This window comes from Oncorhynchus nerka, linkage group LG14, assembly GCF_034236695.1.
Source record: "Oncorhynchus nerka isolate Pitt River linkage group LG14, Oner_Uvic_2.0, whole genome shotgun sequence".
Taxonomy (NCBI): Eukaryota; Metazoa; Chordata; class Actinopteri; order Salmoniformes; family Salmonidae; genus Oncorhynchus; species Oncorhynchus nerka.
In genome coordinates this window covers 95,545,537-95,562,910 of record NC_088409.1, presented here as the reverse complement: position 1 = coordinate 95,562,910, position 17,374 = coordinate 95,545,537, and the positions used below count along the sequence as shown (strand labels likewise).

General features: G+C 46.5%; 1 protein-coding gene across 1 annotated transcript in view; it reads left to right on the top strand.

Moving 5' to 3' along the window:
* Positions 1 to 17,374, top strand: part of LOC115125118 (rho guanine nucleotide exchange factor 26-like) — a 130,255-nt gene that overhangs the window by 17,694 nt on the left and 95,187 nt on the right. The window contains 1 exon segment of the mRNA XM_065000579.1: positions 16,993 to 17,153. Coding sequence (XP_064856651.1) covers positions 16,993 to 17,153 — 161 coding nt within the window.

The window sequence follows — 17,374 nt, the reverse complement described above, 5'->3', positions numbered from 1 at the left end:
TGCTACAAACAAACAGCCTGATGCTACAAACAAACAGCCTGATGCTACAAACAAACAGCCTGATGCTACAAACAAACAGCCTGATGTTATAAACAGCCTGATGCTACAAACAAACAGCCTGATGCTACAAACAAACAGCCTGATGCTACAAACAGCCTGATGCTACAAACAAACAGCCTGATGCTACAAACAGCCTGATGCTACAAACAGCCTGATGCTACAAACAAACAGCCTGATGCTACAAACAAACAGCCTGATGTTACAAACAGCCTGATGCTACAAACAAACAGCCTGATGTTACAAACAGCCTGATGTTACAAACAGCCTGATGCTAAAAACAAACAGCCTGATGTTACAAACAGCCTGATGTTACAAACAGGCTGATGCTACAAACAAACAGCCTGATGCTACAAACAAACAGCCTGATGCTACAAACAGTCCTGATGCTACAAACAGCCTGATGCTACAAACAAACAGCCTGATGCTACAAACAAACAGCCTGATGTTACAAACAGCCTGATGTTACAAACAGCCTGATGTTACAAACAGCCTGATGTTACAAACAGCCTGATGTTATAAACAGCCTGATGTTACAAACAAACAGCCTGATGCTACAAACAAACAGCCTGATGTTATAAACAGCCTGATGTTACAAACAGCCTGATGCTACAAACAAACAGCCTGATGTTACAAACAGTCCTGATGCTACAAACAAACAGCCTGATGTTACAAACAAACAGCCTGATGTTACAAACAGTCCTGATGCTGATGTTACAAACAGTCCTGATGCTACAAACAAACAGCCTGATGTTACAAACAGTCCTGATGCTACAAACAAACAGCCTGATGCTACAAACAAACAGCCTGATGTTACAAACAGCCTGATGCGACAAACAGCCTGATGCGACAAACAGCCTGATGTTACAAACAGCCTGATGTTACAAACAGCCTGATGTTACAAACAGCCTGATGTTACAAACAGCCTGATGTTACAAACAGCCTGATGCGACAAACAGCCTGATGTTACAAACAGCCTGATGTTACAAACAGCCTGATGCTACAAACAAACAGCCTGATGCTACAAACAAACAGCCTGATGTTACAAACAGCCTGATGTTACAAACAGCCTGATGTTATAAACAGCCTGATGCTACAAACAAACAGCCTGATGTTACAAACAGCCTGATGTTACAAACAAACAGCCTGATGCTACAAACAAACAGCCTGATGTTACAAACAGTCCTGATGCTACAAACAGCCTGATGCTACAAACAAACAGCCTGATGCTACAAACAAACAGCCTGATGCTACAAACAGCCTGATGCTACAAACAGCCTGATGCTACAAACAAACAGCCTGATGCTACAAACAAACAGCCTGATGCTACAAACAAACAGCCTGATGCTACAAACAAACAGCCTGATGCTACAAACAAACAGCCTGATGCTACAAACAGCCTGATGCTACAATCAAACAGTCCTGATGTTATAAACAGCCTGATGTTATAAACAGCCTGATGTTACAAACAGCCTGATGCTACAAACAAACAGCCTGATGTTACAAACAGCCTGATGCTACAAACAAACAGCCTGATGCTACAAACAAACAGCCTGATGCTACAAACAAACAGCCTGATGTTACAAACAGCCTGATGTTACAAACAGCCTGATGTTACAAACAGCCTGATGTTACAAACAGCCTGATGTTACAAACAGCCTGATGTTACAAACAGCCTGATGCTACAAACAGCCTGATGCTACAAACAGCCTGATGCTACAAACAGCCTGATGCTACAAACAGCCTGATGCTACAAACAGCCTGATGCTACAAACAGCCTGATGCTACAAACAGCCTGATGCTACAAACAGCCTGATGTTACAAACAGCCTGATGCTACAAACAAACAGCCTGATGCTACAAACAAACAGCCTGATGCTACAAACAAACAGCCTGATGCTACAAACAAACAGCCTGATGCTACAAACAAACAGCCTGATGCTACAAACAAACAGCCTGATGCTACAAACAGCCTGATGCTACAAACAAACAGCCTGATGTTACAAACAAACAGCCTGATGTTACAAACAGCCTGATGTTACAAACAGCCTGATGTTACAAACAGCCTGATGTTACAAACAGCCTGATGTTACAAACAGCCTGATGTTATAAACAAACAGCCTGATGTTATAAACAAACAGCCTGATGTTACAAACAGCCTGATGTTACAAACAGCCTGATGTTACAAACAGCCTGATGTTACAAACAGCCTGATGTTACAAACAGCCTGATGTTACAAACAGCCTGATGTTATAAACAAACAGCCTGATGCTACAAACAGCCTGATGCTACAAACAAACAGCCTGATGCTACAAACAGCCTGATGTTACAAACAGCCTGATGTTACAAACAGCCTGATGTTACAAACAGCCTGATGCTACAAACAAACAGCCTGATGCTACAAACAAACAGCCTGATGCTACAAACAAACAGCCTGATGCTACAAACAAACAGCCTGATGCTACAAACAAACAGCCTGATGCTACAAACAAACAGCCTGATGCTACAAACAAACAGCCTGATGCTACAAACAGCCTGATGTTACAAACAAACAGCCTGATGCTACAAACAAACAGCCTGATGCTACAAACAAACAGCCTGATGCTACAAACAAACAGCCTGATGCTACAAACAAACAGCCTGATGTTATAAACAGCCTGATGTTACAAACAGCCTGATGTTACAAACAGCCTGATGTTACAAACAGCCCTGATGCTACAAACAGCCCGATGTTATAAACAGCCCGATGCTACAAACAGCCCGATGTTACAAACAGCCCGATGTTACAAACAGCCCGATGCTACAAACAGCCTGATGTTACAAACAGCCTGATGTTACAAACAGCCTGATGTTACAAACAGCCTGATGTTACAAACAGCCTGATGTTACAAACAGCCTGATGTTACAAACAGCCTGATGTTACAAACAGCCTGATGCTACAAACAGCCTGATGTTACAAACAGCCTGATGTTACAAACAGCCTGATGTTACAAACAGCCTGATGTTACAAACAGCCTGATGTTACAAACAGCCTGATGCTACAAACAGCCTGATGTTACAAACAAACAGCCTGATGTTACAAACAAACAGCCTGATGTTACAAACAAACAGCCTGATGCTACAAACAAACAGCCTGATGTTACAAACAAACAGCCTGATGCTACAAACAAACAGCCTGAGCCAAACAGCCTGATGCTACAAACAAACAGCCTGATGCTACAAACAAACAGCCTGATGCTACAAACAAACAGCCTGATGTTACAAACAAACAGCCTGATGCTACAAACAAACAGCCTGATGCTACAAACAAACAGCCTGATGCTACAAACAAACAGCCTGATGCTACAAACAAACAGCCTGATGCTACAAACAAACAGCCTGATGCTACAAACAAACAGCCTGATGCTACAAACAGCCTGATGTTACAAACAAACAGCCTGATGTTATAAACAGCCTGATGCTACAAACAGCCTGATGTTACAAACAAACAGCCTGATGTTATAAACAGCCTGATGCTACAAACAGCCTGATGTTACAAACAGCCTGATGTTACAAACAGCCTGATGTTACAAACAGCCTGATGCTACAAACAGCCTGATGCTACAAACAGCCTGATGCTACAAACAGCCTGATGCTACAAACAGCCTGATGCTACAAACAGCCTGATGTTACAAACAGCCTGATGTTACAAACAGCCTGATGTTACAAACAGCCTGATGCTACAAACAGCCTGATGTTACAAACAGCCTGATGTTACAAACAGCCTGATGCTACAAACAGCCTGATGCTACAAACAAACAGCCTGATGCTACAAACAAACAGCCTGATGCTACAAACAAACAGCCTGATGCTACAAACAGCCTGATGTTACAAACAAACAGCCTGATGTTACAAACAAACAGCCTGATGTTACAAACAAACAGCCTGATGTTACAAACAAACAGCCTGATGTTACAAACAAACAGCCTGATGTTACAAACAAACAGCCTGATGTTACAAACAGCCTGATGTTATAAACAGCCTGATGTTACAAACAAACAGCCTGATGTTACAAACAGCCTGATGTTACAAACAGCCTGATGTTACAAACAGCCTGATGTTATGTTATAAACAAACAGCCTGATGCCTACAAACAGCCTGATGTTATAAACAGTCCTGATGTTATAAACAGCCTGATGTTACAAACAGCCTGATGTTACAAACAGCCTGATGTTACAAACAGCCTGATGCTACAAACAGCCTGATGTTACAAACAGCCTGATGTTACAAACAGCCTGATGTTACAAACAGCCTGATGTTACAAACAGCCTGATGCTACAAACAGCCTGATGTTACAAACAGCCTGATGTTACAAACAGCCTGATGTTACAAACAGCCTGATGTTACAAACAGCCTGATGTTACAAACAGCCTGATGCTACAAACAGCCTGATGTTACAAACAAACAGCCTGATGTTACAAACAAACAGCCTGATGTTACAAACAAACAGCCTGATGCTACAAACAAACAGCCTGATGTTACAAACAAACAGCCTGATGCTACAAACAAACAGCCTGATGCTACAAACAAACAGCCTGATGCTACAAACAAACAGCCTGATGCTACAAACAAACAGCCTGATGCTACAAACAAACAGCCTGATGCTACAAACAGCCTGATGTTACAAACAAACAGCCTGATGCTACAAACAGCCTGATGTTACAAACAGCCTGATGTTACAAACAGCCTGATGTTACAAACAGCCTGATGCTACAAACAGCCTGATGCTACAAACAGCCTGATGCTACAAACAGCCTGATGCTACAAACAGCCTGATGCTACAAACAGCCTGATGTTACAAACAGCCTGATGTTACAAACAGCCTGATGTTACAAACAGCCTGATGCTACAAACAGCCTGATGTTACAAACAGCCTGATGTTACAAACAAACAGCCTGATGCTACAAACAGCCTGATGCTACAAACAAACAGCCTGATGCTACAAACAAACAGCCTGATGCTACAAACAAACAGCCTGATGCTACAAACAAACAGCCTGATGCTACAAACAAACAGCCTGATGCTACAAACAAACAGCCTGATGCTACAAACAGCCTGATGTTACAAACAAACAGCCTGATGTTACAAACAAACAGCCTGATGTTACAAACAAACAGCCTGATGTTACAAACAAACAGCCTGATGTTACAAACAAACAGCCTGATGTTACAAACAAACAGCCTGATGTTACAAACAAACAGCCTGATGTTACAAACAAACAGCCTGATGTTACAAACAGCCTGATGTTACAAACAGCCTGATGTTACAAACAGCCTGATGTTATAAACAGCCTGATGTTATAAACAGCCTGATGTTACAAACAGCCTGATGTTACAAACAAACAGCCTGATGCTACAAACAAACAGCCTGATGTTACAAACAAACAGCCTGATGTTGTCACCCAGAAACATGTGTATTTTCCTAAACTACACCACACTGTTACATACAGTAGGTTTTAAACAACCAAAGGTTTAGACCAGCCTTGGATTTTACATGGACAATCAGGTGTGGTAGTATAGCATGCTGGTATAGTGACAACCCTAGTCCCTGGTGGCAAAGGTCCCTGGTGGCAAAGGTCCCTGGTGGCAAAGGTCCCTGGTGGCAAAGGTCCCTGGTGGCAAAGGTCCCCGGTGGCAAAGGTCTCATTGGTAAATATCTTCATGGCTGGGAGGAAGAAGCAGAGAGATCCATATAACAGCACTATCATTTCCTGTTATCAGTTGGAGTTGGACAGGAGTTTTCAGGTTGTTTGTATGGTGGCTGTAGGAGTGGGATGGTGTTGTGGGATGGTGTATGTGGAGGAGTGGGGGCGATGATGATGGTGTATGTGGAGGAGTGGGGTGGTGTTGTGGGGGCGATGATGATGGTGTATGTATGGAGGAGTGGGATGGTGTTGTGGGGGCGATGATGGTGTATGTATGGAGGAGTGGGATGGTGTTGTGGGGGCGATGATGATGGTGTATGTATGGAGGAGTGGGATGGTGTTGTGGGGGCGATGATGATGGTGTATGTATGGAGGAGTGGGATGGTGTTGTGGGGACGATGATGGTGTATGTATGGAGGAGTGGGATGGTGTTGTGGGGGATGATGATGGTGTATGATGGAGGAGTGTGGTGTTGTGGGGGCGATGATGATGATGGTGTATGTATGGAGGAGTGGGATGGTGTTGTGGGGGCGATGATGATGGTGTATGTATGGAGAAGGAGGAAGGAGGACTGTGTGTGACGAGATCAGCATTCAATGTCCGTCCATATCGGCCACTAGGGGCAAAGGTGAGCAATGTTACCTTTCGGTTTTGCTATGGCGTTGTGGACTGGAATGGTGATGGGCGTAAACATCTGCCTCTGGTGACAAAAGTTGCATTTCGAATCCAGCGATAGAACGATGTTTTAGAGATTTTTGTTTTAAACCAAACCTTAACCCTGACCTTAACCCTGACCTTAACCATTCAGAGTTAATACCTTAACCATTCAGAGTTAATACCTTAACCATTCAGAGTTAATACCTTAACCATTCAGAGTTAATACCTTAACCATTCAGAGTTAATACCTTAACCATTCAGAGTTAATACCTTAACCATTCAGAGTTAATACCTTAACCATTCAGAGTTAATACCTTAACCATTCAGAGTTAATACCTTAACCATTCAGAGATAATGCCTGACCTTAACCATTCAGAGATAATGCCTGACCTTAACCATTCAGAGATAATGCCTGACCTTAACCATTCAGAGTTAATGCCTGACCTTAACCATTCAGAGTTAATACCTTAACCATTCAGAGATAATGCCTGACCTTAACCATTCAGAGATAATGCCTGACCTTAACCATCCAGAGTTAATGTGTGTGTGTGGGGGGGGCGTAGCTCCAGGTAGCTCCTGTTTTACAGTGGGTTAAACCTTAGGGACACACTGTTTAATTCAAACACACATACACAACCATGCATATTCACACACCCACAAACATGCATACTCCTACACGTCCGTCTGATACCAAGGAGTCCTGGATTTAGGATGAGATGTTCATGGTGACAGAATCCTCCACAACAACACTGAGATCTGAACACAACTACATCAGAGGCCGTCACTGGCTCAGTTTACCTGTCAATCCGTGTCCACCTGAGCTCTACTCCAGCCACTGGCTCAGTTTACCTATCAGTCCGTGTCCACCTGAGCTCTACTCCAGCCACTGGCTCAGTTTACCTGTCAGTCCGTGTCCACCTGAGTTCTACTCCAGTCACTGGCTCAGTCTACCTATCAGTCCGTGTCCACCTGACCTCTACTCCAGCCACTGGCTCAGTTTACCTGTCAGTCCGTGTCCACCTGAGTTCTACTCCAGCCACTGGCTCAGTTTACCTGTCAGTCCGTGTCCACCTGAGCTCTACTCCAGTCACTGGCTCAGTTTACCTATCAGTCCGTCCACCTGAGCTCCACCACTGAGCAGTCCGTGTCCACTCCAGCCACTGGCTCAGTTTACCTGTCAGTCCGTGTCCACCTGAGCTCTACTCCAGTCACTGGCTCAGTTTACCTGTCAGTCCGTGTCCACCTGAGCTCTACTCCAGTCCGTTTGCACAGGTTGTTGAGGTCTGGCCAATCTGATCAGACTCCAAAGCCCGTAGTGCGAGTGTCTCTCTAATTTTCCATTGGCCTTCCTCCTGAAGCCCAGGAAGTTGTCCTCGGTGTCGCTGACCAGTGGAACCTTCCTCCTGAAGCCCAGGAAGTTGTCCTCGGTGTCCCTGACCAGTGGAACCTTCCTCCTGAAGCCCAGGAAGTTGTCCTCGGTGTCCCTGACCAGTGGAACCTTCCTCCTGAAGCCCAGGAAGTTGTCCTCGGTGTCGCTGACCAGTGGAACCTTCCTCCTGAAGCCCAGGAAGTTGTCCTCGGTGTCGCTGACCAGTGGAACCTTCCTCCTGAAGCCCAGGAAGTTGTCCTCGGTGTCGCTGACCAGTGGAACCTTCCTCCTGAAGCCCAGGAAGTTGTCCTCGGTGTCACTGACCAGTGGAACCTTCCTCCTGAAGCCCAGGAAGTTGTCCTCGGTGTCCCTGACCAGTGGAACCTTCCTCCTGAAGCACAGGAAGTTGTCCTCGGTGTCCCTGACCAGTGGAACCTTCCTCCTGAAGCCCAGGAAGTTGTCCTCGGTGTCCCTGACCAGTGGAACCTTCCTCCTGAAGCCCAGGAAGTTGTCCTCTGTGTCCCTGACCAGTGGAACCTTCCTCCTGAAGCCCAGGAAGTTGTCCTCTGTGTCCCTGACCAGTGGAACCTTCCTCCTGAAGCCCAGGAAGTTGTCTTCGGTGTCCCTGACCAGTGGAACCTTCCTCCTGAAGCCCAGGAAGTTGTCCTCGGTGTCCCTGACCAGTGGAACCTTCCTCCTGAGCCCAGGAAGTTGTCCTCTGTGTCCCTGACCAGTGGAACCTTCCTCCTGAAGCCCAGGAAGTTGTCCTCTGTGTCCCTGACCAGTGGAACCTTCCTCCTGAAGCCCAGGAAGTTGTCCTCTGTGTCGCTGACCAGTGGAACCTTCCTCCTGAAGCCCAGGAAGTTGTCCTCTGTGTCGCTGACCAGTGGAACCTTCCTCCTGAAGCCCAGGAAGTTGTCCTCGGTGTCGCTGACCAGTGGAACCTTCCTCCTGAAGCCCAGGAAGTTGTCCTCGGTTTCGCCGACCAGTGGAACCTTCCTCCTGAAGCCCAGGAAGTTGTCCTCGGTGTCCCTGACCAGTGGAACCTTCCTCCTCCATAGGTCCAGAAGAAGGGAGGCTCTGACTCCCTGACTGTCACATCGTCACTGTTGAGCATGTTCAGTGTAAATCCACTCAACATTCTGGACAGCTAAACCCTAATCTCTTTGGATCAGGAAGACATCACGTGTGGTGTGTTGACGCATTGACACCTAAACCCCCATCTCTTTGGCTCTGGAAGACGCATAGACACCTAAACCCCCATCTCTTTGGATCAGGAAGACATCACGTGTGGTGTGTTGACGCATTGACACCTAAACCCCCCTCTCTTTGGATCAGGAAGACATCACGTGTGGTGTGTTGACGCATAGACACCTAAACCCCCCTCTCTTTGGCTCAGGAAGACATCACGTGTGGTGTGTTGACGCATTGACACCTAAACCCCCCTCTCTTTGGATCAGGAAGACATCACGTGTGGTGTGTTGACGCATAGACACCTAAAGCCCCCTCTCTTTGGATCAGGAAGACATCACGTGTGGTGTGTTGACACATAGACACCTAAACCCCCCTCTCTTTGGCTCAGGAAGACACATAGACACCTAAACCCCCATCTCTTTGGATCAGGAAGACATCACGTGTGGTGTGTTGACGCATTGACACCTAAACCCCCCTCTCTTTGGCTCAGGAAGACATCACGTGTGGTGTGTTGACGCATTGACACCTAAACCCCCCTCTCTTTGGATCAGGAAGACATCACGTGTGGTGTGTTGACGCATAGACACCTAAACCCCCATCTCTTTGGCTCAGGAAGACATCACGTGTGGTGTGTTGACGCATAGACACCTATGAAACAAACTACTTTCTCACCACTTGAACAGTTCTGTTATTCATTTCCCTCAGAACCTTCTGTGGGAGAGGCAAGCAGATGTTGAATCGTTGCTAGGGCCACCTTTCTCAGAGAAAGACCCCTAGGTCTGAGAGATGGGCTGAACACACAGTAGCTTTCATTTCTCTAAAAGCGGACCCCTAGGTCTGAGAGTTGGGCTGAACACACAGTAGCTTTCATTTCTCTAAAAGCGGACCCCTAGGTCTGAGAGTTGGGCTGAACACACAGTAGCTTTCATTTCTCTAAAAGCGGACCCCTAGGTCTGAGAGTTGGGCTGAACACACAGTAGCTTTCATTTCTCTAAAAGCGGACCCCTAGGTCTGAGAGTTAGGACTACCTGTGATGGATACCGATAGAGACAACCTTGATGGACACAGAGGTCTGCCTCACCTCTAAACAATTCCTTTCATTCCTCTAAGCGGACAGCATGTACCTGGTTGTGACTAAGTGGTGGCCATTAGACTTGTGTTGTTATGAACCCAGATGTTCTAGCCATTAAACAATTCCTGTTGTTACTGAACCTGGTGTTCTAGCCATTAGACTTGTGTTGTTACTGAACCCGATGTTCTAGCCATTAGACTTGTGTTGTTACTGAACCCGATGTTCTAGCCATTAGACTTGTGTTGTTACTGAACCCGATGTTCTAGCCATTAGACTTGTGTTGTTACTGAACCCGATGTTCTAGCCATTAGACTTGTGTTGTTACTGAACCCGATGTTCTAGCCATTAGACTTGTGTTGTTACTGAACCCGATGTTCTAGCCATTAGACTTGTGTTGTTACTGAACCCGATGTTCTAGCCATTAGACTGAACCCGATGTTCTAGCCATTAGACTTGTTACTGAACCCGATGTTCTAGCCATTAGACTTGTGTTGTTACTGAACCCGATGTTCTAGCCATTAGACTTGTGTTGTTACTGAACCCGATGTTCTAGCGCATTGTTCCTTGGTGTTACTGTTACCTCAGCCAGGAGTTCTAGCCCCAGTGTGTAGACTGTGTGTGTGTGTTGTGTGTGTAACAGACTTATTCAGTGTGTGTGTGTAACAGACTTATTCAGTGTGTGTTGTTACAGACTTATTCAGTGTGTGTGTGTGTAACAGACTTATTCAGTGTGTGTTACTGAACAGACTTATTCAGTGTGTGTGTGTTCCTTATTCAGTGTGTGTGTGTGTGTGTAACAGACTTATTCAGTGTGTGTGTGTGTGTAACAGACTTATTCAGTGTGTGTGTGTGTAACAGACTTATTCAGTGTGTGTGTGTGTGTGTAACAGACTTATTCAGTGTGTGTGTGTGTGTGTAACAGACTTATTCAGTGTGTGTGTGTGTGTGTAACAGACTTATTCAGTGTGTGTGTGTGTGTGTAACAGCCTTATTCAGTGTGTGTGTGTGTGTAACAGCCTTATTCAGTGTGTGTGTGTGTGTGTAACAGCCTTATTCAGTGTGTGTGTGTGTAACAGCCTTATTCAGTGTGTGTGTGTGTGTAACAGCCTTATTCAGTGTGTGTGTGTGTGTAACAGCCTTATTCAGTGTGTGTGTGTGTGTGTGTGACCAGGCAGGAGACGGGAGTACAGTTAGTGTGTGTGTGTGAGTAACCCTTTCCCTTCCAACATGGACAGTTCCTCCTCAGTGTGTGTGCCTCCAGAGAGTGAAATGTGTACCTAACTTCCTGTAGCACCCCTGGGAAATGTAATATTATCCCTTCCTGTAGCACCCTGGGAAATGTAATATACGGTGCCTGACCTCCCCTTCCTGTAGCACCCTGGGAAATGTAATATACGGTGCCTGACCTCCCCTTCCTGTAGCACCCTGTGTAATATACGTTCCTGTAGCACCCTGGGAAATGTAATATACGCCTGACCTCCCCTTCCTGTAGCACCCTGGGAAATGTAATATACGGTGTCTGACCTCCCCTTCCTGTAGCACCCTGGGAAATGTAATATACGGTGTCTGACCTCCCTTCCTGTAGCACCCTGGGAAATGTAATATGGTGTCTGACCTCCCCTTCCTGTAGCACCCTGGGAAATGTAATATACGTGTGTGTGTGACCTCCCTTCAGTAGCACCCTGGGAAATGTAAGTATACGGTGTGACCTCCCCTTCCTGTAGCACCCTGGGAAATGTAATATACGGTGCCTGACCTCCCCTTCCTGTAGCACCCTGGAAATGTAATATACGGTGCCTGACCTCCCTTCCTGTAGCACCCTGGGAAATGTAATATACGGTGTCTGACCTCCTCGTCCTGTAGCACCCTGGGAAATGTAATATACGGTGTCTGACCTCCCCTTCCAGACCCTGGGAAATGTTAGAAATCTGTACACACAGAAAAGTAACTTCCTGTAGCACCCTGGGAAATGTAATATACGGTGTCTGACCTCCCCTTCCTGTAGCACCCTGGGAAATGTAATATACGGTGCCTGACCTCCCCTTCCTGTAGCACCCTGGGAAATGTAATATACGGTGTCTGACCTCCCCTTCCTGTAGCACCCTGGGAAATGTAATATACGGTGCCTGACCTCCCCTTCCTGTAGCACCCTGGGAAATGTAATATACGGTGTCTGACCTCCCTGTAGCACCCTGAAATGCAATATACGGTGCCTGACCTCCTGGGCACCCTGGGAAATGTAATATACGGTGCCTGACCTCCCCTTCCTGTAGCACCCTGGGAAATGTAATATACGGTGCCTGACCTCCCCTTCCTGTAGCACCCTGGGAAATGTAATATACGGTGTCTGACCTCCCTGGTAGCAAAATGTAATATACGGTGTCTGACCTCCCCTTCCTGTAGCACCCTGGGAAATGTAATATACGGTGCCTGACCTCCCCTTCCTGTAGCACCCTGGGAAATGTAATATACGGTGCCTGACCTCCCCTTCCTGTAGCACCCTGGGAAATGTAATATACGGTGTCTGACCTCCTCGTCCTGTAGCACCCTGGGAAATGTAATATACGGTGCCTGACCTCCCCTTCCTGTAGCACCCTGGGAAATGTAATATACGGTGCCTGACCTCCCCTTCCTGTAGCACCCTGGGAAATGTAATATACGGTGCCTGACCTCCCCTTCCTGTAACCTCTCTGTAGCAGTAATAAACCCTCCTTAAAGGGGAGGGCTAGAAAATATGGACCGTAGACAAATAAACCAGTTTATATGTCAGGGACAGATGAATTCATAGCAAATAAATGTCTATAGAGGACAGAGATGTAACACAAGTACTGTTTTGATGAAATGTACAGAGGTATAACATACCAGTGTTAACCTTACCAACATATGGTTTTGATTAAATGAACAGAGGTATAACATACCAGTGTTTCCCTTATCAACATATGTTTTTTTAAATGTGATGTTTTATTTGAGTTCTGTCTTGAATGTAGCTAACTTCCGGCGCCGACAGAGATGGCCGCCTCGCTTCGCGTTCCTAGGAAACTATGCAGTTTTTTGTTTTTTTACGTGTTATTTCTTACATTAGTACCCCAGGTCATCTTAGGTTTCATTACATACAGTCGAGAAGAACTACTGAATATAAGATCAGCGTCAACTCACCATCAGTATGACCAAGAATATGTTTTCTGCGACGCGGATCCTGTGTTCTGCCTTACAAACAGGACAACGGAATGGATCGCATGCAGCGACCCAAGAAAACGACTCCGAAAAAGAGGGAAACGTAGCGGTCTTCTGGTCAGACTCCGGACAAGGGCACATCGCGCACCACTCCCCAGCATTCTTCTTGCCAATGTCCAGTCTCTTGACAACAAGGTTGATGAAATCCGAGCAAGGGTAGCATTCCAGAGGGACATCAGAGACTGCAATGTTCTCTGCTTCACGGAAACATGGCTTACTGGGAAGACGCTATCCGATGCGGTGCAGCCAACGGGTTTCTCCACGCATCGCGCCGACAGAAACAAACATCTTTCTGGTAAGAAGAGGTGCGGGGGCGTATGCCTCATGACTAACAAGACATGGTGTGATGAAGGAAACATACAGGAACTCAAATCCTTCTGTTCACCTGATTTAGAATTCCTCACAATCAAATGTAGACCGCATTATCTTCCAAGAGAATTCTCTTCGATTATAATCACAGCCGTATATATCCCCCCCCAAGCAGAGACATCGATGGCTCTGAACGAACTTTATTTAACTCTTTGCAAACTGGAAACCATTTATCCGGAGGCTGCATTCATTGTAGCTGGGGATTTTAACAAAGCTAATCTGAAAACAAGACTCCCTAAATTTTATCAGCATATCGATTGCGCAACCAGGGGTGGTAAAACCTGGATCATTGTTACTCTAACTTCCGCGACGCATATAAGGCCCTGGCCCCCCTAAAAGCTGACCACGACTCCATTTTGTTGATCCTGCCTACAGGCAGAAACTTAAACAAGAGGCTCCCACGCTGAGGTCTGTCCAACGCTGGTCAGACCAAGCTGACTCCACACTCCAAGACCGCTTCCATCACGTGGACTGGGACATGTTTCCGAATACGCTGATTCGGTGTGCGAGTTCATTAGAACGTGCGTCGAAGATGTCGTTCCCATAGCAACGATAAAAACATTCCCAAACCAGAAACCGTGGATTGATGGCAGCATTCGCGTGAAACTGAAAGCGCGAACCACTGCTTTTAATCAGGCAAGGTGTCTGGTAACATGTCCGAATATAAACAATGCAGCTATTCCCTCCGCAAGGCTATTAAACAAGCTAAGCGTCAGTACAGAGACAAAGTGGAATCTCAATTCAATGGCTCAGACACAAGAGGCATGTGGCAGGGTCTACAGTCAATCACGGACTACAGGAAGAAACCCAGCCCAGTCACGGACCAGGATGTCTTGCTCCCAGGCAGACTAAATAACTTTTTGCCCGCTTGAGGACAATACAGTGCCACTGACACGGCCTGCAACGAAACATGCGGTCTCTCCTTCACTGCAGCCGAGGTGAGTAAGACATTTAAACGTGTTAACCCTCGCAAGGCTGCAGGCCCAGACGGCATCCCCAGCCGCGCCCTCAGAGCATGCGCAGACCAGCTGGCCGGTGTGTTTACGGACATATTCAATCAATCCCTATACCAGTCTGCTGTTCCCACATGCTTCAAGAGGGCCACCATTGTTCCTGTTCCCAAGAAAGCTAAGGTAACTGAGCTAAACGACTACCGCCCCCGTAGCACTCACTTCCGTCATCATGAAGTGCTTTGAGAGACTAGTCAAGGACCATATCACCTCCACCCTACCTGACACCCTAGACCCACTCCAATTTGCTTACCGCCCAAATAGGTCCACAGACGATGCAATCTCAACCACACTGCCCTAACCCACCTGGACAAGAGGAATACCTATGTGAGAATGCTGTTCATCGACTACAGCTCGGCATTCAACACCATAGTACCCTCCAAGCTCGTCATCAAGCTCGAGACCCTGGGTCTCAACCCCGCCCTGTGCAACTGGGTACTGGACTTCCTGACGGGCCGCCCCAGGTGGTGAGGGTAGGCAACAACATCTCCTCCCCGCTGATCCTCAACACGGGGCCCCACAAGGGTGCGTTCTGAGCCCTCTCCTGTACTCCCTGTTCACCCACGACTGCGTGGCCACGCACGCCTCCAACTCAATCATCAAGTTTGCGGACGACACAACAGTGGTAGGCTTGATTACCAACAACGACGAGACGGCCTACAGGGAGGAGGTGAGGGCCCTCGGAGTGTGGTGTCAGGAAAATAACCTCACACTCAACGTCAACAAAACTAAGGAGATGATTGTGGACTTCAGGAAACAGCAGAGGGAACACCCCCCTATCCACATCGATGGAACAGTAGTGGAGAGGGTAGCAAGTTTTAAGTTCCTCGGCATACACATCACAGACAAACTGAATTGGTCCACTCACACTGACAGCGTCGTGAAGAAGGCGCAGCAGCGCCTCTTCAACCTCAGGAGGCTGAAGAAATTTGGCTTGTCACCAGGAGCACTCACGAACTTCTACAGATGCACAATCGAGAGCATCCTGGCGGGCTGTATCACCGCCTGGTACGGCAACTGCTCCGCCTCAACCGTAAGGCTCTCCAGAGGGTAGTGAGGTCTGCACAACGATCACCGGGGCAAACTACCTGCCCTCCAGGACACCTACACCACCCGATGTTACAGGAAGGCCATAAAGATCATCAAGGACATCAACCACCCGAACCACTGCCTGTTCACCCCGCTATCATCCAGAAGGCGAGGTCAGTACAGGTGCATCAAAGCTGGGACTGAGAGACTGAAAAACAGCTTCTATCTCAAGGCTATCAGACTGTTAAACAGCCACCATTGAGTGGCTGCTGCCAACACACTGTCATTGACACTGACCCAACTCCAGCCACTTTAATAATGGGAATTGATGGGAAATGATGTAAATATATCACTAGCCACTTTAAACAATGCTACCTTATATAATGTTACTTACCCTACATTATTCATCTCATATGCATACGTATATACTGTACTCTACATCATCGACTGCATCCTTATGTAATACATGTATCACTAGCCACTTTAACTATGCCACTTTGTTTACTTTGTCTACATACTCAGCTCATATGTATATACTGTACTCGATACCATCTACTGTATGCTGCTCTGTACCATCACTCACTCATATATCCTTATGTACATATTCTTTATCCCCTTACACTGTGTATAAGACAGTAGTTTTAGAATTGTTAGTTAGATTACTTGTTGGTTATCACTGCATTGTCGGAACTAGAAGCACAAGCATTTCGCTACACTCGCATTAACATCTGCTAACCATGTGTATGTGACAAATAAAATTTGATTTGATTTGATTTGAATGTTGCCAGCTGGCCTTTCAGCCCTGCTACGACATCTCTCTAGCCTGCACCTCACACACACGTTACTGACCAATGACATGCCAGAGATATTAGTACAGCTCACAGATGTTAGGTACATTAATGCATTTCATTTACACTCTCTCTCTCTCTCTCTCTCGTCTCTCTCTCTCGTCTCTCTCTCTCTGTCTCTCTCTCTCGTCTCTCTCTCTCTCTCTCTCTCTCTCTCTCTCTCTCTCTGTCTCTCTCTCTCTCTCTCTCTCTCTGTCTCTCTCTCTCTCTGTCTCTCTCGTCTCTCTCTCTCTCCTCTCTCGTCTCTCTCTCGTCTCACTCTCTCTCTGTCTCTGTCTGTCTCTCTCTCTCTCTGTCTCTCTGTCTCTCTGTCTCTCTGTCTCTCTGTCTCTCTGTCTCTCTGTCTCTGTCTGTCTCTGTCTCTCTGTGTCTCTCTCTGTCTCTGTCTCTCTCTCTCTGTCTCTCTCTCTGTCTCTCTCTCTCTGTCTCTCTCTCTCTGTCTCTCTCTCTCTGTCTCTCTCTCTCAATCAGGCCATATTTGAGTTGATATCGTCAGAACACTCCTACCTCCACAGTCTGGAGGTTCTGATCCGGATGTTTCAGAACTCAGCGGAGCTCAGTGACACCATGACCAAGACCGAGCACCACCACCTCTTCTCCAACATCACAGACGTGTGTGAGGCCAGCAAGAAGTAGGTCCTGTGTGTGTGTGTGCTTGCCTTAGCTAGAGGAAGGTGGATTGTGGGTATTGTAGTTGATGCTCTTGTGGTGTGTGAGGTCAGTGTGAGAACTAGGACTGTACCCGACAAATAACATCTTGGTCAACCCGAAAGTCGTTTGTTTTTAAAACATGTATTTTTCCAAATGTAGACACACACTATGTGTATTAATCAAATCAACTATATATGTTTTG